The sequence below is a fragment of the Nyctereutes procyonoides genome, unplaced genomic scaffold (genome assembly GCF_905146905.1).
Source record: "Nyctereutes procyonoides isolate TBG_1078 unplaced genomic scaffold, NYPRO_anot_genome, whole genome shotgun sequence".
Lineage (NCBI taxonomy): Eukaryota > Metazoa > Chordata > Mammalia > Carnivora > Canidae > Nyctereutes > Nyctereutes procyonoides.
This window is the reverse complement of record NW_026575048.1, coordinates 13,218,468-13,243,919: the sequence shown is the minus strand read 5'-3', so window position 1 is coordinate 13,243,919 and position 25,452 is coordinate 13,218,468. Positions and strand designations below refer to the sequence as shown.

Sequence of the window (25,452 nt, the reverse complement as noted above, 5' to 3'; positions counted from 1 at the left end):
TCCTTGTCTTAAAATGCAGACAGTAATAAACCCTTGCTCACAGCAGTGCTGTAAGCAATCGGTGAGATTATTTAGGTCGTGCGCTTCCATCGAAGCTGATTATTATCATTGCTGTTGCCCTTATTACTATCATCATTACCAAGGTCATTGCTCGTACTATTCTTTTCCTATTCGTATCTCTATAGAAGCAGTCTCAGCTACTTCACTACTAATTGGGAAATCTTTAATAAAACTGGATCCCAAATTCTATTGCTATGCTTCAAAACTCAATTTACGCCAACATTTGGGGGGAAAAGGAAGATTTTTCAAATGGGCAGGGGATGACACACAAGCATGAATAAACCTCCAGATTTAAAAGTGACTATAAACCCCGTTCAGTTATATCCGTCTCAGAAGGCACAGAAACGTTAAAAGGAGAGATGAGTCAGAGTTCTCTTCATCAGATAACCTACAGGCAACGTCCTTCTTTCAATGAAATGCATCTGCAAACATAGGAAGTTGGGTAATAAATCCACGTGGCTTTTTCATTCAAAAAGATCCCAGGGAAAGAAACTCAGTCTGACAGCATGAGTTAGAGTCACCATACATCTCCAAAATTAAGATGCGAGCTAAATTCTCTCCACACGGGATAGAACTGCTCTGTCCCTGCTCTGGAAATGAGTATGTATGTTTTCTTTCATTGTGAGGGGCTTTTGTATAAGATGCAGACATTGCTGTCTCGAAGGCTATTTTCAAAGGGTGGCTCATGTTATAGTTGCTGGCATCACGCTCTCCAGTGATTAAAGCTTCACTCCTCTGGCCATAGTTAATCACATCTGTGTGTGTGTGTGTGTGTGCAGCATTTCTCCTTTCCTCTACTCACTGAGTGTATTGCTGCCTGTGAATGTGGGGGTTCACTCTGTTCTGCATAATTTTCAGGTGATGAGATGTTATCTCAGCAGGAGAAATTATAAAATACAAAATATATCCCGGATGTTTAACTGTAAGGGCACATGCTTCATTCATATATGCTACCTTGAGTATGTCCTAAACGTGTACACGTTTAATCAGTTTACACAGGACAGCCTGGTTTCGTCTCGGACATGGTCCTCCTCCCTGCCAACTACCACCAGTCTACTAAACAAAAGAACTAGCCCATCATTAAGGTTTACTCAAAATCCAGAAATGAACAGAAAAGACTCTTGATACTCCAAAGAGCATGTCCCTTCCAAACCACTTGTGAACATACTCAATGTACTTACTTGACATCAACACATACAACCAAGACATTCTCCATACTGAATTAGGCAAGTTTATTAGGCTTCTAGTTTCCATGTCTAGAACATGAACATGGATTTACATGCATTGTCTCATTTTGTGGATCTTACATGCATGTAGTCTTCAGTCAGCTGGGCCTTTGATTCTACTTGTCAGTAATTTACAGTTAGCTCAATGTGAGTAGATGACAAACACAGAATGATACAGAAGCCGTAGCAATAAATCCCACCCGATACCGTTTACCTTTTTTCCAAAATCCTATCACAACTCTCTTGTAAAAAATAAATTTCAGAACAAGGCATTTAATTCACTTCACTGAGAAAAATAAAGAAGATTCTATCATTTTGGAGCAATGAATGTCCAACTATGGCTGAAAGGTACACCCTGAGAATTAAATGATTTTAACGAACCCATTGAGGTTTATAAAGCTGTGTTAACCTAACATTAGGAAGGGACACAAGATAACAGGCACGAACGTCCCCGCTCATTTTGCTGTGCAATTTTCCAAGGATGCTGTGTTATAGACATCCTCGTTGTCTTCAATGCTCGAAGCATCTGTGGAATCGGGATCGCTCACCACGATTCCGACAGAAGAGAGACTGGTAATGAAGGCGTGCATCCGCTGTGCATAAATATCCCTAATGTTGAAGTAAGGGAGCTCCTGACACTTCTCTGGTGGGTCCTCGTTGCACTGGTCCACATCAATATCCTTCTGCTTCTGGTAGTACTTGGAAAACTTGTTGAAGATAATGGTGATGGGAAGGGCCACCACCAAGATGCCACAGATGATGCACGTGCTGGCGATAAGCTTCCCGGCCAAGGTGACTGGGTGGGTGTCTCCATAGCCCACAGTAGTCATGCTGATGGTGGCCCACCACCAGCAGATGGGGATGCTGCTGAGGCTGGACGTGTGCTCATCTTTCTCCACAGAGTAGATGAGCACAGAAAAGATGGAAATGCCCACAGAGAGAAAGAGAAGCAGCAGCCCGACTTCATGGTAGCTGTGTCTCAGCGTGGCCCCTAGAGACCGAAGTCCTACCGAGTGCCGGGCAAGCTTGAGAATTCGGAAAATCCTCATAAGCCTGAGGATCTGGACCACCTTGCCCATGTTCTCAATGTCCTCACTCTCCTCCTCCTTGGTGTCAACAGCCAAGGTGGCATAGAAGGGAATAACGGAGACGAAGTCAATTATGTTCAGGGGGTTCTTCCAGAATTTCTTTTGACAGGGGGCAGCAACCAGCCGAATGGCCAGCTCGCCAGTGAACCAAGCGATGCACGCGATCTCCACGCCTTCCAGCACGGGGTCATCCACCTCCCCATCCTCGTTCTGGAACTCCGACATGCTGTGGACACACATGGCCACAATGGAGGCCAGCACCACGCTCAAGGACGAGATGGCAATGAGCTTGGCAGACAGGCAGTGGGCGGGGTTTTCCATTCGAATCCAGATCTTCTTCCGGAGCTGACCAAATCGCAGCTGCTCAAACTTCTCCAGCTCCTTCTCAAACAGAGACGACTCTTCGAAGGACGAGTCGGTACTCACATCGTTGCTCTTCTGGTCCCAGTCCTTCTCGTGGTTTTCCTCCTTGCGCTCCTGGTAGCGATTACTGCAGCAGGAGTCGATGAAGAGCTCGTTGATGCCCCAGTACTCGATCTCCTGGCAGAAGGAGAACACGCACAGCTCCTCCATGACGTGCAGCTTCCCCGTGTAGTAAAAATTCAGGACGTACCTGAACAAGGAGGGGTTCCGATCGAAATAGTACTCCTTGTCGGCCACGCTGTAGTCATCACACAGCTCCAGGATGGCCTCTTCCGAGTGGCAGGTGAGCAGCTTTCCCAGTCTGGTGTGCGGAAACCGCAGCAGGGTGCTTTGGTCCACGGACTGCTTAAAGCCCCCCACGTTCAGGTTGACAAGTTCCTCGTCTTGTCCGGGGCGATGGAAAAACTCACCAAACACCATGGTGGATACGGGAGGCAGGGAGCTGGACGGGAAGGGAGATGAGGCAGTTCACGCTGCACCTGGAAGGAGCACAAGACGGCATTAGCACTGTCCCACCGGGCCTTGCCAGGCTTATTTTTAATCTGCCCTTTCTGGGATGATGGGCTGCACGGAGAGCAGAGCAGGAAACGGGACAAAAAAAAAAAAAAGAGTAAGGGATACAGCATTATGCATTCGGACTCGGAGGAAATCAACACAAAACAGGTTGTTTTTCAAAAACTGGGCTTGGGAGATCCATGGTTTTCGGAAACAGAAGATTGCCAGATCATTTTCACGAACCTGAATTCCTCTTTTTTTTTATTTTGCTAAGCATCCAAAAGTTACCACCCGCCTCCCCACCTCCCCCCTTAAAAAAAAAAAAAAGCAATGCATGGATCACTTACACAATACAAGCATCTCCAGTCTCAAGCACGAGGCTTCTGCCTGCATTTGGGAATGCTCGGTCCAGACGTGACAGGCTGGTTGCCGCCTGGCTTGTAGCTCCCCTCTCCCTGCGCCCAGGGCTCAATCATGCACCCTCACAAACAGCTCTCCCCTCTCCTCTGACCCCCACCCCCAACCCACACATGACTGGGGGCTCGGCTCCTACAGCTTTCCCCCCTTCTCCCATGTGTCACTCCTTTAAGAGAAAGCCCTATCCCTATGTTTGGATGCGGACAATCAAGAGGATATAATTATCTCCCTGTCCTTAAGTCCCCTACATCTTAAAGATATAGTTACACTTAATGGGATGGTGTTTCAGGTACCTCCACAGGGAAGAAAGTGACTTGGGAAAACCTCCATAAGTTAATTGCACTATCAGTTTCCTGACACAAACGGGCTTCTCTCCCACCTGCTCCCTCTCTTTACAGACCGTCCCCTACACATTCCCAATTGCTCCATAGATACCAATTCTATACTGGTCCAGCCCATACTGCCTGTTTCTAGTTGTGACACAAACTGGGATGCACCAGATCTATTTCTCAGAGAGAAAGTAATAGCTTTTAACCATCACTCAACACAACGGTGCTTCCTCAGAGCAGATGGTGCAGATCAAAGAAAGGTAGGAGATTGTCAAATACTAAGCTCCTACAGGATACTATTAGATGCTTTGTAGACATGATATCATCTCATCCTTCTAACACTTTACAGAAGGTGTACAGAAAAATGGATACTCAGAGAGGTTGAGTCAAAGATCACAGGATAGGTAAATGGTAGAGTCAAGATTTAAACCCAGGCTGGATTAGCCCCAAACCCATTATATTTCCACTACATACTCCCTCTCCCCCACTTTCTCCCAGATTATAATCCAGTAATCCAATGTGGGAAGTGCTATAACAGAAATGAGGCAAGCAGCTTTGGCATTTTTGAGAAAAGAGCATTGACCCTTGCTATCGGTTATATTTGGCTCAAATGCTAAAGGTTCAAGCAGAGTTGACCACACGAGGGGAAAGGGCATTCCCAACAGCGGGTAAGAAAGGGTGGACAGAAGCCAGACTGGGAGGAATCATGTATATCAGTCTACAGAGTCTGGACTTTACCTGGACTTTAGTGGTAGGCAAGACCACTAAATGGTCTTAATCTGTGATTGAACACCATCTTCTCTGTGACTGTGACTTAGAAAGAACTGCTGACGGCAGCGTGGGAATTTGCTGGGGGACAAAGGCCAGGGTCAAGGAGACTGGGCTGCAAAAGAACAGATGAGAGGAAGGGAGAGGCCCCAACTCATACAGCAGTGGTGTGTATAAAGAAGTGACAAAAATCAAGAAAAGTTTCTAATGTTGACTCAGCAGTACTTGGTGACTTGAAAAATAGAACAGGAAGTAGAAAAGCAAATGGAAGATGCATTTTCTACTCTGTGCAGGTGGCCGATGTGGTGATGTGACACGATCAGAGGAGGCAAAAAAGTCAGGAAGAAATTTTTTGCCCCTTATGCTTATGAAAAGCCAAGGCTATCAGCGAGACAAGAGATTCCTCCTCTGAGGAACACACCAGAGGACACAGCCTCAAAGTCCAGACCTCTGTCATCCGCCCCAGGAGGAAGCCTACTGTCACAAAGCATGCATGGACATTTGCTCTCGAGACACTAACTGAATGTGTTCCCATGAGTGTGTTCCCATGAAACCAGAGACCATAGCATAGCTTGACATACCAGTTAAAAGATTTGCTGACCTCTTCAAAATACTTGGGTTTTTTTCTGCCTCAGCTTTCTATTTCTAGCTAGATATCTTCTTTGAAGGGCCTAAATCAGAGCTCATGTCTTGGTCCAAATATTTATGGAACCTCAGATCCCTGAAAGCAGGCTTGTGCTCATGGCCAGTATAGTAGTAAACTGTTCCAAGGAGCTAGTTTAAGCTAAACTGGCATGAAGATTTTAATGGACATTTTCTTCGGGTGGCTTATTTTTCATGTCAGCTATTCTGGAGAGCCACAGTGATAGAACACCAGTGTCTGCCTTCATGACCCACCTGCAGAGGATGGTCTCATAATCAGAGAGTGTGTCATCCATTTCCTGGGCACTCTGCAGTCACTTTTCTAAAGAACACTGTTATCACCCTTCATGTCAGTCTTCCTACTCTGTCCTCATTGCTTGTTAATCATTCTATGCTGGTGAAAGAGAGCCCACTATGAGGCCCATTCACGTCACAAAGTCTAATCAGAAAAGCAATATACATCATAAAATAAGGGGCTGGTTGTTGTGGGGCCTTCAGCAGAGAGAAAAAAGGAAAGCATCTTTGGATCAGATCGAATGCCTGAACTCAGTGTCCAAGCTGAGACTTTCCAAGGCATGGTGGCGAGCGGCTGAGGTTGGTTTCCTTGCCTGTGTCCATCCCACAGGAGCCGACAGGGGGCAGGAAAGAAGGAGTTCCACCTCCACCTTCTGTAGCTGGGTTCCCCGGCATGCAGACCATTCCTTGCCAATTACAAACATTCCTTCTGTCATTTGGCCCTCACTACCACCCTGGGATTTTGCCAATGAGGAGGCAGGATCAGAGAAGATGAGTGGGCATAGTACAGCTATTAAGGGTTAGATCAGAGGTGCAAGCCCTACCGACTCCAGGGCTTTCTACAGCATGCTGCCTCACGCATCCAAAGTGACATAAAGAAAGAAAGGCAGATACTGAACATGATTATTTCTATGATTCCTATTTCAGACCAGCATCTATTTAACAGCCATCCATTTACTCCCATCCAGAAAACATTTACTAGATCAAAGGCATACCTATGTATATTTATGATTTATATGAATGACACATTTATAATTCATTTATAATATACATTTCTTTATATATGTAAGCATATACATATTTGTATGTGTATTCATAAATACATAAATAAACTTTAAAGACATTACAGCATTTTCTATATGCATGTTCATGTGATCTGTAATCCAAAAATTGAACTGCATGCTCTATTAATGAGTCTGTGGGGAAGCAGGGGAGGGATCAGGGGCAGTGGGATGCAAAATGAAGGAGAACCCTTTTGGAAGAGAATGTGGAGGGGAATTTGACAAGCAAAACTGTATAGGCACTTACCCTTTGCTCCAGCAAACTCTCTTCTAGAAATCTCTCTCAAAGAGAGACAGACAAAAATTCAAAACACTTGCATAACTGGAAACAATCCAAATATCCATCAATAGAAGATTGGCCAAATAAACTAGGGTCTATCTCTATATATGCAATGGAGAGATTTCTAGGATATATTACTTAAGTAGAGGGAAAATATGCATGTATATATTCATACATATACATGAACATACGTATACACACATACACACACGCTTACAAAGAGAAAAAGAAACAGCAGAAGGACAAATTGAAACTGAACAAACTGTTTCCCTGTATGGGAAGAGGGGGAACAGGGTAGAGGCGACAGTGTTGGAAGCTGGACTTGGGAATCATGTAAATGTTTTACATAATTATGAAACAAAATTAAATAAAAAGGAAAAAGACAATCCCTAAAAATTTAACGTTGCTGTGTATCAAGTGGGTCATTAACCTCAGAGAGATAAATTATTTGCAGATTTTTAAAATATAATTTTAATAATTTGTACAGCCATAGTGGTATACATTCCTAGGACAAATAAACCACAGAAATCTTGAGATAATTTTAGTATTCATATTGGTATAATTATTCTACAGCTTTTCTGCACACACACATAGGGCAAAGCAAATAAATGATTATGTTTATGCTATGAAGAACCTTCACGGTTTTGAGTGCCAAACTAAAGAAAATATACAAATATAAAAATCAAAGAAATTAAATAAAAATCCAGTGATCCTAAATTTGAATTGGAAAAATGCATTATTGGGGCACTTGGGTGGCTCAGTCAGTTGAGCATCTGCCTTTGGCTCATGATCTCAAGGTCCTGTAATCGAGCCCCATATTGGGCTCCCTGCCCAGCGGGGAGTCTGCTTCCCCCTCTCCCTGCTTTTGTGCTCTAGCGCTCGCTCTCTCTATCTCTGCCCTCTCCCTCTCTCTCTCCCTCTCAAATAAATGAATAGAATCTTTTTTAAAAAAGGAAGATGGGCAGCCCAGATGGCTCAGCGGTTTAGCGCCACCTTCAGCCCAGGGCCTGATCCTGGAGACCTGGGACGGGATGGAGTCCCACATCGGGCTCCCTGCTTCTCCCTCTGCCTGTGTCTCTGCCTCTCTCTCTCTCTCTCTCTCTCTCTCTCTCTCTCTGTGTGTGTGTGTGTGTCTCATGAATAAATAAATAAAACCTTAAAAAAAAGGAAGAAAGAAAATAGCATTATGAACTGATAAATTAACTTTTCCTAAAAGAAAATTTTATTTTCAGTGAAAGAGCCTAGAACAAAGTGAACAGCTCTAGGGGATGCTGTGAGGCATCACTTATATCTCCCCTTTAGGACTGAGCCACTCATTCTCACACCTGATGAAAGTGTTAATAGCAAAGGGCTCTCAATTAAATCCCTCTTTGGGAATCACTCTCAGCCAAAGAGAGCTATCTTGCCCAAGGTCATACTCCTTCCTCTGGTTAGTTCATATCCAGTGACTTATGGATATGAGGGGGCTGTAAAGACTCAGCGCCTTTTTCTCAAGGTAGGAACCCAGCTCCAGAATTCCCAGAGGATCAACTAAGATTTCTGATCCAACCTCGTCACAGTTCAACTCTTCTCCTTGCCTGATCCTCCTTCCTTCATTTCTGGCTGGTATTGGTCCCAAGGGCACCTCCTAACAAACCTACACATAAATCTCTACCTCAGGCTATTTCCCTGGGAACCCAACTGAAGAGGCCAAGTCAAGAGAAATGAACATCTCAAGTTTGTGCAGATTGGAGCATTAAAATACAATTTCTCACTAAAAGAACAAGGGCTCCTTAGAGAAATAGCCAATCCCTGGTCTGGGGTAAGAAATACCCAAGATAAGCCTGGCCTATCATGTTATATTAGAAAACAAGGAAGCTATCAACAAGGACAGGAGAAGAATCAAAAGGACTCAGAAAAAATTTTTTTAAAAATCTCCGATGGACTGGACTATGTCAAATACATTAAAATCTCTGAGTTCATAATAATATGTTTTTAAGAAAGAAAAAATAGGGGATCCTTGGGTGGCTCAGCGGTTTGGCGCCTGCCTTCAGCCCAGGGCGTGATCCTGGAGTCCCGGGATTAAGTCCCACATCAGGCTCCCTGCGTGGAGCCTGCTTCTCCCTCTGCCTGTGTCTCTGCCTCTCTCTTTCTCTCTCTCCCTGTGTCTCTCATAAATAAATAAATAAAATATTAAAAAAAAAAAAGAAAGAAACAAATACATTGGTCCCCTTTGGGGGCTATTAGAGTATCAGCTCATTATTCTGGAGTGTGAGGAAAAAAAAAATCAAACATTTATCCTGTTTTCCTGTATGAATTATACCTTAGAAGAACCACATAGTTAAAAAGGGAAATTTTTCCTTACAAAAATATTCTAATAACACAAAAATAATAGTAACAGAAACAATTAAAATAGTACACTAGAAAATATATATTTATGTTGAAAAACACAAAGAGTTTGAAAGTAAAAGCATGAAAATTGTAATCAAAAGAGAGCAGCATTGACTATACTGATGCCACATAAAATAAAATTTAAGACAGAAATTATTACCAGAGCCAAAGAACATTTTATAAAAATAATCAATTGAGAAGACATAAAAATTATAAATATAGATGTACCCAGCAATTAAGTTCCAAAATTCTGTCTCTATTTGTAGATGGCATGATCATGTATACAGAAAATCCTATGGAATACGTAAAAATTATTAGAACTAATAATAAATAAAGTCATCATTGTTGCAGAATATGAAATCAATATACAAAAATCAATTGTATTCCTTTTTTTTAATCAATTGTATTCCTATACACTCGCAATGAGAAAGCCAAAATATGAAATTTAAAAAACAATTCCAGTTATAATAGCATTAAAAAGTTATTAAGAATAAATTTAACAAAAGTGGTAAAAATTTGTGCCAAAACTACAAAATACTGTTGAAAGAAATAAAAGAAGACATAAATAAATGTAAAGACACCCCCGAATAGCTGTACTCCCCAAATTAATTAGATTCAACATAATTCCTATCCAAATATTTACTGCCTTTTTCTTTTCAGAAATTGACAAGCAGATTATAAAATTCCTATGGAAGTGCAAGAAACCCAGAATAGCCAAATAATCTTGAAAAAAAACATATGTTCAAACAAAACGTACACATTACTGTTCATGGCAGCATTATTCCTATTAGCCAAAGAGGGAAAACAACCCAAATATCCACATCCATTAACTGAGGATGTTGTTTTGTTGATCCATTCTATCCATTGAATGGATAGAATCTTATTTGGCCATAAGAAGGAATGGAACACTGAAACTACAAGATGGATGAACTTTGAAAACAGAAGACAGACCAAAAAACGCCACATACTGTATGATTCCATTTATATGAAATATCTAGAATAAGCAAACCATAGAAAACAGATTAGCAGTTGCTAGGGGTTAGGAGGAAGAGAGACTAGGGTGTGACCAAATAGGTATGTGTTTCTTTTGGGGGTTATAAAAATGTTCTAGAATTATATGGCTGTACAGCCTTATGAATATATTAAGAACCACCGGATTATGCATTTTATAAATTTTATTGTAAGTGAAGTATATCTCAATAAAACTGTTATTTTATTTAAAAAGGATCCCAGCTAATGAAGAAGGAATGAGAGAATTAAAATCTCTCTATTTTGCAAGTCATCAGGAAATAATGGACGTAGGCTGCTAAAACCCAGATAAAAAGCTGATGGGGCACTTTATCACAGCCACATCAGAATGACAATACCCCAGCCAGCTGATCAAGCTTCAAGTAACAGAAAGAAACAAGACATGACATGCCTCTTGATGGGAGTTTATATACACAATTCTGCAGAATTTCAACAACAACAAAAAATCAGGCCTGAATTTTATGGAGAGTCTCGATCTGCCATTTGAAATCAGATAGAGATTTCAGAGGAACATGTGCGATGACACAGCAAAATCCAGACTGAGGGAAAACTACAGGACAAACAGCACAGACCAGATAAGCGACGTACCAAATAGATCCAATGTGTGGGCTTTGTATGAATCCTGATTTTTAACTAGCCAAATGCTTAAAAATATATATATAAAAAAAAAAAACAGGAACATTTGGGTACCAAAGAGATACTTGATAAAAGGATTATTGTTCATTTTTCAATGTGCTGATGGTATTGGCATTCTGCTTTTTAAAAGAATCCTTATCTTTTGAAAAAAAATAAATAAATAAAAATAAAAGAATCCTTATCTTTTGAAAATATATACTACAATTTTACAGATAAAATTCTACCACGTTTGGGATCCATTTCAAAATAGTCCATGAAAGGGGGGTGACAGAGCCAGGAGGTAGGGGGTTGGGGGGCGGTGGGGGAGATTTATCTTGTTCATACAAGATATGGTCATAAATTGATCACTGTTCAGCTGGGTGATGGGTATGTGAGTTTAATGTATTAGTCTCCCTATTTTTGTACATGTTAAAATTCCCATCAAAACTGTTTCAAGAAAAATTTACTAAGCCCTTTTTCAGGCCACGCACTGTAGTAAGTGCTTTCTTATGCACTACCGTCCACCCTTGGATTCCCAGCAACCCAGGCAGTACCCGGGCACTAGGAGGCGATGAGAAAGCATCACTGAATGAATGAATAATTTCTTTTAATTCTTTAACAGTCCTAAGGGGTCAATCTTATACCCCATGTTGCAAAGAGGGACACCCAACACACAGAGTTTGACCAACATTGTCTAGCTTTTACGAAGCACTCTCTCCACTATTCCTCGAATATGAGTCCTTAAAGTTTTTTAAGTGGAAGGGGGCTGATCTTTAAATTTACCTCGTTTTTCATCATCCTTATTAAAGAGTGCTATAGTCTTTAGTAGGGGACTTGGTATCAGCATGCTAAGGACTCATGGGGTCTCCAATCAGGTGTGCCCAGGAATACAAAAGGCATGGGGCCACCAAGTTGAAAAATCAAATGCTATTTTCATTCTTTTTCTCAAGAAGAGCATGGCTAACCATGTCACTCTCCCCTGCCTAATATCAACCCAAATTACTCATGGCGCAAACACTGTATACTGTATTTGGCCACCTTGTGCCTCTTGGTGTTTACAGGATTGAAAAGAAAAAGATGTCAAAAATCCAAGAGATTCACTGGCAGCTTAAAAGAAGAACTGCATTGATCTACTCCCCTCCGAGTGGCACCCTGTAAAAGGCTTTTCAAAGCCATTAACCTCTTACTCACCTCTTTGTAGTCCACTTCCCTCCCTTTCTGCTTTATGCTCTCCAACTCACTTAAAAAATACTCTCAGAACTGTGTCTTTTCAAGGCTGACAAATATACATGCACACGTGTGCCTGAGTGGCTCTGCTAATGCTCTTGCTTTGCTCAGAAAAGTAACAGAAGCCTAACAAATGCAAGTCGGTCTTTTGATTGGTCAGAACCACCTCTTTCCATTATTGCATAAAAGTAAATAAAAACCTAGACTCCTTCTGCCCTCCCACTTGTCCAAAATCTGCATTAATCCTTCCATCAAATTAAAAAAAAAAAATACGGCATTTTTCTGAATTAATAGTGCCACCTTTTTGGGACAATCTTCTAAGAGCTGCACTTCATCCCATTAAATTTAAAAGAAAAATCACTAATTTTTTTTAAAGATTTTATTTATTTATTCATGAGAGACACACACAGAGAGAGAGAGAGAGAGAGAGAGAGAGAGAGAGAGAGAGAGAGGCAGAGACACAGGCAGAGGCAGAAGCAGGCTCCATGCTGGGAGCCCAACTTGGGACTTGATCTGGTCTCCAGGATCACGCCCTGGGTTGAAGGCGGCGCTAAGCCATTGAGCCACCCGGGCTGCCCCTAATGTTTTTTTAAAAGGGTAAGTCACGTTAAATTTTATTTCTACCCATGGCACGTGAGAACAGTCCAAACAAAACCAAGCAGATGTTGGGGTACCTGGGTGGCTCAGCCGGTCAAGCATCTGCCTTCAGCTCAGGTCATGGTCCTGCGTTCCTGAGATCCAACTCTGCATGGGGCTCCCTGCTTAGTGGGGAACCTGCTTCTCCCTCTCCCTCTCCCTCTGCTCCTCCCTCTGCTTGTGCTCACTCGCACTCTCTCCCTGTGTCAAATAATAAATAAATAAAATCTTAAAAAACAACAACAAGCACATGTAAACAGAATTAGATATCTAAAGTCAACCCACACCCATGGACAGAGGTGTTCCCACCAGTTACCTTCTCCCCATGCACCGGTGTGGGTAACGTGTAAGGAAAAGAAAACCTTAATGACAGGCCAGAGAAGAGCAGAGAGCATGCATGGCGAAATGTCACTGGCATGGCATAGCCCACTCTGTGGACTTAGACACAGAGATGCTGGTGTTCCCTGGTTCAGGCCTTCCTGCATCAATGTTGTTAGAGCAGCTAAAATAGTGCAATTCTAGGAAATGAAGGTCTGCTATGAGACATCTAAAAGGTCACACCCAGAGCCAGCATATAGAATATATGAAACTGGGCAGCCCGGGTGGCTCAGCGGTTTAGCGCCGCCTTTGGCCCAGGTTGTGATCCTGGGGACCCAGGATCGAGTCCCGTATCAGGCTCCCTGCATGGAGCCTGCTTCTCTCTCTGCCTCTGTCTCTGCCTCTCCCTCTCTCTCTCTCTCGCTATGTCTCTCATGAATAAATAAATAAAATCTTTAAAAATATATATTAAAAAAAAAAAGAATACCTGAAACTTCCAAGAGCCTTCTGGAAAAGAGGCAGCTCTCCTCACCTGGAACAGTATTATGATAGTAGTCATTCCCTATTTAGTGTGGCTGCTCCTCCCTAGAAACTCCAGGGATCCTGTCATTTATACAGCTCATCTCCAAGCAGAGGCCACTTGGAAGGCTAAGTGACTTGGTGAGGCAAGTGGCCAGAAATCCGCCCTATTTGTAAAAAGCAAAAAATCACAGATGGAGGATTTCCAACCTGAAACAGGAAAAATGTGGATAGACCACAAGAGGGGAGCCTTAACTCTCCTGGAGGTACCCTATCAGGAGTCACGTTATATGGAGGAACCCACAAACACATGCTCACGTTGGTGTCCAGGGGAGGGAGTTTTGGACAAACCCGCTTCTTCACCCCTCTCACCTTCTCCCAACAGTCCCCAGTACACAATTATTTTAGCACCCACCACCAGATATTATAATGTTTTTACAGTTCTCCTTAACCCCCGACCCCCCAGGTCTGACTACTGCTGTCCTTTATACCCTCAGCTGTTCGATGGAAGGAATCGTGTATTGCCACCTCTACAGTCTCAGCCCCATATGCTAATTTCTGCCATAATCTAGTGAAAGATACTCACTTTTGTCCAGAAGAATTAAAAGGCTATCACTATTTTTGTCAAAAAGCTAGCAGAATGATCTGGACCCAACAAAGTGAAATGAAATGCTTCCAGCGGCGAAACAAGGAAGTTAAACAAATGAAGCGGGTTGGTTGGGACTGTGGTGAACTATCCAGAGGCAGAGGCCACTCAGTACCAGAGTCCTTTGCGGGAACCGAGAGCCAGTACACACATATCTCACCTTGAAATCCTGATTTTTATGTGGGATATCTCAAGTTTAATTAGAATTGATCTGGGACATGCAGGTCGCTCAGTCAATTAAGTGTCTGCCTTCGGCTCAGGTCATGATCCCAGGGCTCAGGGATCAGAGCTCCGCATCAAGGCTCCCTGCTCAGCGGCCAGTCTGCTTCTCCCTCTGCCCCTCCCCCTGCTTGTGCTCTCTTCTCTAACTCACTTTCTCTCTCTTAAATAAATAAAATCTTTTTAAAAATTTTAAAAATCAAAAAAATAATTAGAATTGATCCAACATGTGTTCAACATTATGTGGCCCAGACAAAATGTGTCTCCAGGCCAAGTACTTCCAAGAAGCCCACAATCTGTGACCTGAGCCAGACTTACCCACCTGGCTCCACGGCCCATTTTAAGCCAGACTGACTTAAATGGACACAAACGAAATCATATCACAATTAACAGTAGTTGTTATTTCCTCAAGTTGGAGCCATAAATGTCAGAAGGGGAGGTGGGCAATGTGGACCACCGAGTCTTCCATAGCAGGCTTGGCACATCCCCCAAAAGAATCCAACCTAATCCTTCCAGGCTGGCTTTCTCACCTTCTTCCGTACTCGTCTGCCCCAACTGCCAGTGAATTTTAGTCAGAATAGTCTCTCTGGTGGGTGACCTTCATTTCTGTCACTACACTGTAAAGCTCATTCTCCCTTCCGATTAATAATGGTGCCAGAGGAAAGGTGAGTGGCAGCTCTTACCCTTGTGGTGTCGATGTCACACTCCCTGCCCTCATCCTGTCCAGTAGAATGTCCATCATCATCCAAGAAGCTCCGCCCTTTTTCCCTCACGGATATGTGTGGTGCACATAGGCATTTGGTGGCCAGAAAGAAGAGAAGAATCCTGTTTTCTGGTTGTATCAGCCAAAGCAATCACTGGGAAATCCACTCTCACCTGCAGAGAAAGCCATAGGTCAAGTTTTAGCTCCAAGGAAGAAACACATCTAAGACATTCTAACACAGACTCAGTGATCTGGGCATTTTACTGATTAGACCCATATCTTAGAGCCCCATCTCATCTCAGGGAGGGTGTGTTCCTCTCTCCCCGCGGAACCATCACTCTCACTGGACACATGGATGGATAGGGAGCTCCAAGACCTGACTTGCAATTGCTCTCAGGCTTTAGGACTCTTAAGTCATGACCACAGTGGACACTTGGAACATCTCCACTGACCCCAAAGCCAACAAAGCATACAAAGATAAAATAAGGCACTGGAATTAGGACTACAGTCATTCACTTTCCACATAGTTTCTCCTAGGAGTATTATTTTTCCCAGCTAATTCATCAAGGATATACTTATAAACCTCTAAATGAATACATTTTAATCCATTTCAGAGACCAAGTTTTGAGCGTGACTGCCCTAATAGAATTAACACTGCTGCTCTAATTTGAAATCAATAGGTTTCAAAGGCTGGTCAAATTCGATTTTGCCTTATTTGTCCATTGTTGTATTTCTCAGATCAGAAATGACTACACAAGCCAGATCAGAGTCCTTTGGTGAAACAGGTGTGTGTCCATGGATGTGTGTGTAGTGTGTACGGGGGAGTGGAGGGGTGGGCGGGATTAAGCTTGTACCAGAACAAAAGGACAAAATTACATTTCTCTGAATAAATTAAGGAAAACAAAAAGTTTCCAGTTCCCAACAAGCTAAGCCTTGCCTCATGTCGATCCCTTCCTGTAGATTTATACTAGTATCTAAGCATCTCTCCATTGATTTTCATGTTTTCCAATCAATGCTAGATCCTAAAGGGGGCCAGGGGTGGTTGGGGAGGAAGAAGAAAAGATTGATTCCAAACTTCAGTAGGAAAATAAAGGAAATGCCTCCAGCTATGTCAGTCATTAAGCAAACATTCATTATCACTAAACATTGCCTGGAACTATCCTAGCAAACCAGATGCCTCGCCTGCCCCCTCCTCCCCACTCCAGGAGCTCCCAGGCCCAGCACCAAATGAAATAAAAAGGAATGGTATCCTACCAACATCAAGGGGATGCGATAGAGAGAGAGTAAAGCAGGAACACACTGGTCCCAACAATGGCCAGGGTAACCCTTCAGTGCATTTTCACCACTAATAATGATAACAATGAAAGATTCAGAAAAAAAAAAATGCGGCTCTACGCAAAGTAAATTTCTGAGATGGGACTCTGAGCAGAAGAGGTAGAGAAATCTCAACAAGGATAAATAAAATCAATTCAGGAACTAAAATCCTCCTCCTTCCCCTCCTCCATAAGCTCCCAGCAACACATCATTGGGTCAGTCTCAAATATTTGTGTTCCACTGAAACGCAGAAATGCTGCTGTGCCTTTTTTTAAAGGGTAGAGCACACATGTATAGTCTTCCTTTGCCTATCAAATACCTTTCCAAATGTAGCACATTTTAAGGGAAGGTAAGATTAATCTGCCTGGGAGATAATTAATTAACTGCAAACAGCTTTGATACGACTATATTAATTACTGAAGAAAAAATTAACGAAGTACTTAGGCTATTTGGCACTTCTAAGAACCCCTAAGCATTGTTGGGCACTGGCTCATCACAGAAGGGCTGGCCCAGGGACAGGCTGTGAGGTGAGCCAAGTGTATTTTTTTTACACAAACTGGTACCTAGTGGGCCTCCATCAATGTCTGATAAATTAATAACATACCTGGCTGCCCTTCCTCTCCACTCCCCCCCTCAAACTCAGAATGCCAATGTTCCACCTCATTTTCCATCCCTATGACTCCTGTCCAAAAAAAAAAAAAAAAACCTAGATTTTTGGAAAAGATATAATACCAGTCAATACTTCTCGTTGTGAATTTATGTCAATTCACACCCCACCTAGGGCATTCACATTCTAAAGGTAACCTTTCTACATAAATGACACCAGCAGGGATCCCTGGGTGGCGCTGCGGTTTGGCGCCTGCCTTTGGCCCAGGGCGCGATCCTGGAGACCCGGGATCGAATCCCACGTCGGGCTCCCGGTGCATGGAGCCTGCTTCTCCCTCTGCCTATGTCTCTGCCTCTCTCTCTCTCTATCATAAATAAATAAAAAAATAAAAAAAAAATCATTAAAAAAAATGACACCAGCATTTTCTGAGTCCCTACAATATGTCAGGAACCTTCCAGGAGTTTCACACACCTCATCTCTATTCTCAACCACTGAAAATGTGAACTGTTGTGATCCCCATTTTATGAATGGGACATAAAGCTCAGGGAAGCTATTTGTCCAAAGTCCCAAAACTGATGGGTGCCAGAGCCAGGATTCAAACTGGGGCAAATCTGCCTGATTTCACTCAGCACAGAAAATCAACTTTGATCCATTAATTACTGAAGAAAAAAATCAGTTGTTGGGGAAAGTTAAGGATTTTTCCAAACCAGCAAGGCTTTGGGAAAGAAAAATGTATACATCCAACACAGTCTCCCCTTCCTGCTTTACAAACCCACCAAATGGTTCCATGACCTATGTTCCTACCACCCCTATCAGTGTGTAACTGTTCCAAAGAAGACAGTATTGTTTGTAATTTAGCACCTAAGCAGGTTTCTGACTTTGCTGGTGATTCAGCACATCAGGTTCACTCGAGTATTGCTAGCCTCTGTAGAATCCTCTTCATGATAAAAGGGGACCCCCTCTGCGGCATCCTTCCAGTAGGCCCTCTAGCATGGCTATACTTCCTGGTGGGTTGCCTATAGCATTCAAAAATGTACAAAATGACTTGCTCCATTACTGAGAGGGAAAAGGTGGAGATTAAGTGGCATATTGGCCTCTTTCATCATCCAGAGAGCTGACATCCAATCTTGGCACAGAACGAGGAAAATCAAACGGACAAGCAGACAGTATACAGCGGTAATAATAACTCCCTACGCCTGTCTCCCAGGACTCAGAATCACAGGATTAAGGTTGCTCTCCAAAAATTAAACTATAAAATCAGTGTCTGAGAGATCAAAGCAGACACTCTGAGTGACACTGCTGCATAATAGGTCTGTGTCTTATGCACTTGCACAGAATCCTGAGTGCACCTGTTACTGCCCTGCTCACTTTCTTCTGAAATATTGTCACCTCCATCTACCCACTAGACCGGCAGCCTCCAGTTAGGGACAGTGTTATAATATCAGTCTTCATATTCATTATCCCTGTTACACAATGGTGCTTGACACATTTTTATTGAACCAATTCCTCTCCCCCAAGGCAACGAGACTAAAGAGTAAATTAACTAAAAAGAATCAATATGGATAATGAAAGGCAATTGGTCAAAGGGAAGCAGAGGAGGAAAGTGTAAAAGATCAAAGTAGGTTGCCAAGACCCAGCCCAGAACTTTGCAAAATGCATCTCATCCTGAAGATGTAGCACCTCCCAGTCCTGATGGGTATATCTTGAGTGGCTTGTTAAGGGTCTAGACCCAGAGTTTCAGGTATCATTAAATACCCAAAAACCTCTCCTTGTTCTGATTCCAGACTCCCTGAGGGATCTCCTGGCAATTTTAGTTCCCAGGCGTCTTGCCAACAGGGAGCATATGAGCTGCCAACACGAGTGTCCACTCTGTCCACTAGTTATATTTATAAGTGGAATGTAATAAAGCAGGAAGAGGTTTATTTACTGAGTTTTCTGTGAGTTTCTATGAGTCAATTTGCTAGAGTTTGATCAACTCTGGGACACTTGAAAGTGAGTTTCTGAAGTTGCCAGGCTGCGAGAGAGCCTGACCCTGATCTGTGATAGAGTTACCAGGTAAATGACACCTTTAAGCACCACCCTGACAGCCAGCCAGGTTCCCTGGAGACATCCTAACCTGGCCAACTTCTACAGGAGAGTTTCCTCAGCCTTTGCACTATTGACATTTTGAGGCCAGGTAATCCTCTTGTGGAGGGCTGTCTGATGCACTGCAGGATGGTTAGCAGCATCCCTGGCCTCAACCCACTAGGCGCCAGGAGCACATCTCCCCTCTATCCCCTAAGGTCATGACAACCAAAATTGCCAAATGTCCCCCAGAAAGTAAAACCATCCCCAGTTGTGAACCACTGCTCTGAAGTAGAGTAAAAAGACCTCAGATACCCATTTGGAAGATGGGAGATTGTACTAATACTCTGTCTGCTGACAGGAGCCGGGGATATTCCCCTGGACACTTGTTCTAGAATTCAGTCATGGCATTTCTGGTGTCAGACAAGCGAAACTTTGCAAGTGAGGAAAGATAATGGAAGGTTAAGCTTTTGTTGAAACTCAAAGCATGCATCAGGCAATTTGAGTCTAGAGTAAAGGTTACTGATTTTCTTGGAGAATCTATCTGATATTTGCTAACATTTTTGGTGCCAGAATGACTCACCGTGCAATGCACTAATATAGTCTGAAAGATGTCTTACTATACTTCTCTGCATGTAGGGGTCCTCCTGCTGACCATACCTGCCCCTGAACAAGCTCCAATCTTGTGAAAACTCATTGATGTCCCAGGAAAAATGCAAATATGTGTCAGTTTTGTAGTCTTGCCATTCTTTATCAATCACAGACTAATTTTCAATAAAATCCAAGAGTAATGAAATAATAGGAATAATAACAAAAGGTGAAATTTAACCCTACTTCTATCTTGATTAACTAATGAGAGTGGTAGTCTGGGGTTTTGCCTAAATAAAATTAAAATCTCACATTCAGGCTGCCATAATTAGATTTAGTGTACCAGAAAGACTGTACTTAAATTTAAATCCCATAATCCAAAGCAATCAGAATAATACAACACCTCCCAGTTGACTCAGACAGTAGATTTCTAAGAATATCCCTGAATTACTTCCTTTTTCCAGATTATCAAAATTTCGAGACATCCATTAATATGTGAAATCCTTGAATTAATAATGTTTTTTTAAAAAATTTTGCTCTGTCCACAGAAGAAAATGAAAACTTCTCAGGGTCTAATATATTCAGGGATTAAAAATAAATTTATAGAAGTTCTGGTCTTCGGGGAAGAAACCAGTGAGCACCTCCCAAAGCAAAGCCCCTAAATTATATTTCAAAAGTTAATATAAATTATATTTCTCTTGGCCATCCAGAATGAATAAATGTAATACCATCTCCAGAAATCCCTAAGGCTTGATTTCTCGGGTAACTAAACACCACTTTCCTTTCCTTGGGTTCTGTGTTCCTAGACAACCCTCCCTGGGGAACAGAGGGAGACAGCAGGCTGCTGCTGAGTCACTGAGTCACCTCCAAAGGCAATCTTCAGAGAGGAAAGTGAGGAAGAGCCCCGAGAAAGCGAAACACCGCAGCCACTGACCTCAGCACAGTCATCCCCAGGTGCTGATGGGGGTCCCAGAGATGGGAGTGCCCCATAGGGCTGTCACTGTTCCACCAGCCCCAGAAAGGAACTGCCCTAGCTCCCTCCCCCTTGCAGGAACCCCCTGCAGTAGATCTGGCTGGAAGCAGGGGCTCAGGCTACAGCTAGCAAACAGACAGGAAACCAGCCCACCGAGGGGCTATAGATCCTGTGTCATCTGGCCCGTGGCTGATGCATCAAGCATCTGCACTAACCCCATGATGAAAAGAGTACCTGAAAGCAAGCAGTTTTATGGAACAGAGGAGAAAAAAACATATCATGCCATGGTAACAGAGATGGAAAAAGGCAAAGGGAAACCTTCTGGAAGATACTGTAGAGATGTATTGCAAAATCATGGTTTCACACTTGAGAATGTATCCCAAGGGGATGAATTAGACACGTGTGCAAGGATGGGTATCCAAGGATGTTCACTGCATCAGTAGTTATATAAAAAGTCAAAAGCAATCTAAATGTCCATCAGTGGGGAAATATGTCAGGAGGTAGGCATCTAATGGGATATTCTGTGGTCATTAAAAACTGAAATACTCATAGTAAGAACTATAGTAAGAGCTCCCGTATCCTGAATCAGATGTTTCAATACCCCTGGGCATTTGCATATCTGAACGCACCTAACCCTCCCAGCACTTGAACAAGTAGTATTTTTACTGGATTCACTGTACAGATGGAGGAACTAGTAAATAGAGAAATTAACTAACTCTCCAGGGTCAACAGCTATTAAGTGGTGGTCTCAGAGTTGGAATTTAAACAATAAAGCTCTAAAGCCATTCTCTTAACCACAACGCTCTATGACCTAGAGATTCATGAAAAGCTCATCACGATATGCTAAGTGAAAAGAGAAAATAATTATAGTACAATATACGGCCTGATCTGATCTTTATTAAAAAGGTCTAACTTTACAAAGTGGGGGAAAAAAATCTCTAAGGATATGCTACAATGTTAAATGCATTCTCTCGGGCTGCTGGAATTTGGGGTGGTTTTTGCTTCCTGCTCTGTGCCTCTCAACATTGTGTGACTTTCTTTGCGAGGATTACAAAACACGTCTGGAATAGTCTTTTATTTTTTGGAAAAAAATAAAAGATCAAAAGTAGCCTTGGTCAGTACCCGTGGAGAGGAAGGGGGAGCAGGATAGATGCTAAGGTGATCTCACCCTACAGATTTGGGTGAGATGGGATCCTCCACCAACTGGCTCCTTTGTCATCTGTAGAATCATAAGCTTCTGTGGCTCATTCATGGCTGCTTTGTGGCAGGCACTGTCCTGGGAACTATGGCAAAGAAAAGATAACATGGCTCCTGCCCTCAATGCTTACAGGTGCTTAGAAGGGTTATGGGAGGGCATGTAGGTAAATAAATAACGGCAGTACAAGCAGAAGATGTCAGATACCCTGAGGAGAGGTACCAAGACGTGCCATGTAAGTTCACAGGAGGTAAGGGGTCCCTCCGGGATTGGGAAGGAAGGACAACTATAGGAACAGGTGGCATTTGAGCTGAGGCTGGAGGGCCAGGTCAGACATGAACAGGGAAAGAAGACAGGTAAGAGTGAGAAGGTGGTTCTGCAAGAAGAGGAAGGAACACATGCAAGGCCTTGCAGATTAGAAAGCTTGTGGTATGTACAGAGAGCAGAAAATAGTTGAGTCTGGCTAATGGAGCCCTATGACCTCCAGGTGTTCATGTAGAGTATAAAGAACTCTCTACACCTGTACTATCCACACCTTTGTGAGCCTAACCAAGGTGAGTCAGTGATAGCTTTACGAAAGAAGAACGGATTGCAGGTGGCCCAGCAGAGAATCTGCTGAAACGGGAACCAATATTCAGGTCTCTGGAACTACATAGCTACAAGGAAACAGTCAGAGAGACATAAAAATAAAATTAAATAAAATTAAAATTAAAAAAAAAAAACCTCTCAGAGTTATCGCTGTTTCTAGAACATCTGGAAAACTAGAGGCTGGTGTTGGGTACAGCAAACCCACCAGGAATGGCAGTGACCTAAGACAATGGCAAGGCCAGAAACGTGGGCAACATCAATCACATGAATTTACCCCACTTCTCTCTTGCACTTCCACCTAACAGCCAGAGCAGGAAAGCAGTGGTCAGTAGAGAGAACTCAGGAGGTCCTTAAATTTAAATGCGGGGTGGGGGGGAAAAAATCTTGATTTTCACTAATCTCTAACTGAAATTCAGTAATTCCTCCCAGTAAAAATGCGAGCAGTGCCCCAGGGCAGTAAGAGCAGTACCACTGACTTCAGTCCATTAGAAGTTCCAGATAATTTTATATTATAGCACAGTTGTTCTAGGTCTCAGAAAATAATCACAGGAGTTCACTGTCTCTTTAAAATCATAGTAGTTACAGGCTTACTGCTAGATCACCCTTCAGGAGCTGATAAAGAAGTGCATATATCACTAAATCATACGTAGGTTTAAATATTTTGAGATATACATATTTCCATATACTTGGATTTCTTTATATTCTGTGGCTCCTGTTATTTGTATTTAAAAATGCTATTCTAAAAAGTGGTTTATAGGCTCCCCCAGACTGCCAAAGGGGTCCATGGCACAAAAAAAAATAAGAATCCATTAGCTAGGTCATAGGGTAGCTCTATTTTTAACTTCTTAAGGAAACTTCACTTCCAGAGTGGCTGTGAAGGTTGCTTAAGAAGTTAAAAATAGAGGTACCCTAAGACCCCGTTATTGCACTACTGGGTATTTACCCCAAAGATACTGACGTAGTGGAATGCTGGGACACCTGCACCCCAATGTTCATGGCAGCAAGGTCCACAATAGCCAAACTGAGGAAGAAGCCACGATGTCCTTTGACAGATGGACAGATAGAGAAGATGTGGTCTACATATACAATGGAATATTACTCAGCCACCAGAAAGGATGAATACCCACCATTTGCTTCAACATGGATGGAGTTAGAGGATATTATGCTGAGTGAAATAAGTCAATCGGAGAAAGACAATGATCATATGGTCTCCCTCATATGTGGAATATAAGAAATAGTGAAAGGGACTAGAAGGGAAAGGAGGGGAACTGAGTGGGAAAAATTAGAGAGGAAGATATACCATGAGAGACTCCTAACTCTGGAAAACAAAGGGTTGTGGAAAGGGAGGTGGGTGGGAGGATGGGGTAACTGGGTGACAGGCACTGAGGAAGGCACTTGATGGGATGAGCATTGGGTGTTATACTATATGTTACAAATTGAATTTAAATTAAAAAAATGTAAAAACAAACAAAAAGAATCCATTAGCTAGAGATCCTATTAAAATGTAAGTCACATCATGTCACTCCTGTGTTCAACTCTTTAGTGGCTTCCATCTTACTCAAGGCAAAAGCTCCCCTCCTCCCATTCCACTTATCTGATTTCATCTCCTTCTCCTTTCTTTCATTCCCGTCTGGCATAGTGTTATCCATGCTATTTCTTAATCATTCCTGCCTCAGGGCCTTTGCACTGGCTAATCTCTGTGCCTGAAATACTCTATCCATAGGAGACTGTATGGCTTTCTTCCTCGCTCTCTGCAGGCCTGGACTCAAAAGATATCTTCCAAATGAGTCCCTTCCTGGTTATCTTATCCAAAATATCCCCCACTCCCTGCTTTATTTTTTCTCCTTAGCATTTATCACTCCCCAAAATATACTTACAGACATGTACTTTATTTCTTTATCATATTTATTATTTATTTCCTCACTCAGATATGAGCTCCATGAAATTAGGAATTTTTATCTGCCTTAAACACCACCATATCCCAAGTGCCTACAACCTCGTCTGACACACAGTAGGTTCAAAATTATTTGTTGAATTCATTAAGTAACATTTGTCATATAGCTTGGCTGCTGGAGGCTTCCACTCCATGTCGAATTTTTTTTTTTAAGATTTTATTTATTTATTCATGAAAGACACAGAGAGAGAGGCAGAGACACAGGCAGAGGGAGACGCAGGCTCCATGCAGGGAGCCTGATTTGGGACTCGATCCCGAGTCTCCAGGATCACACCCTGGGCTGAAGGTGGCGCTAAACCCCTGAGCCACCCGGGCTGCCCTCCATGTCAAATTTTATTTTATTTATTTTTTATAATAAATTTATTTTTTATTGGTGTTCAATTTGCCAACTTACAGAATAACACCCAGTGCTCATCCCGTCAAGTGCCCCCCTCAGTGCCCATCAAATTTTAAAGTCTCCCCTTCCCATTGTATTCCTGGGAGAAAAGAAAAATCACAGCAAACGTACTTGTAAAATTGTGGCCACCAGAGAAGAAAGGTAGTTTAGTCATCAGCTACTGCAGAGAGAGATACCTTTTTTTCCTTAATAAAAAGAATTTTCATCAAAGATAAGATAGATGAGTTCTCTCTCTCTCTCTCTCTCTCTCTCACACACACACACACACACACACAATATGTTATTGGATCAACAAATACAAAAAAGTAAATGGGAAAATTGGTATGTCATGTACATCCAGTAAAAGTCCCACTAACCCAGCTTGAAACAGAAGTGATGCCGGTTGATAAGATCATCACACAGATTCCACCTGGCAAACAGTAAAATAAATGGACAGTAAACAATCACATGAGTAAATAAATGCAGGTAGTAAGTCACCACACAGGCACGGCTCAACTTAACCTGCTGCTGTGAAAATACACAATTGCCCGTTTTAAGGCGCTGTTGCTCAAACTAGCAAAAATGCACTTAACATTGGGAAGATCTGAACTTGGCAGGGCTGCCTTCATACACATACAAGGAGCGTCATTCCATTCTGTACCCTGGAGCACTCTGTTTTAATAAAAACAACCTAAGTAAGACTGGAT

The 25,452-nt window shown here is 42.5% G+C and overlaps 1 protein-coding gene across 4 annotated transcripts in view; it reads right to left on the bottom strand.

The window, feature by feature from the left end:
• Window positions 1–1,277: 1,277 nt before the first annotated feature.
• Window positions 1,278–25,452, bottom strand: part of KCNS3 (potassium voltage-gated channel modifier subfamily S member 3) — a 41,627-nt gene continuing 17,452 nt past the window's right edge. For 3 of the 4 annotated variants that reach the window (XM_055327366.1, XM_055327367.1, XM_055327365.1), the window contains exons 2-3: window positions 15,067–15,259; window positions 1,278–3,276 (exon numbers count right to left, since the gene is read on the bottom strand). In XM_055327366.1, the coding sequence (XP_055183341.1) occupies window positions 1,742–3,217 (1,476 nt within the window). In that variant the 5' untranslated portion in view covers window positions 3,218–3,276; window positions 15,067–15,259 and the 3' untranslated portion in view covers window positions 1,278–1,741. Of the gene's footprint in view, window positions 3,277–3,639; window positions 3,698–15,066; window positions 15,260–25,452 lie in introns of those variants that run through there. The other variant, XM_055327368.1, reaches the window with a different exon arrangement.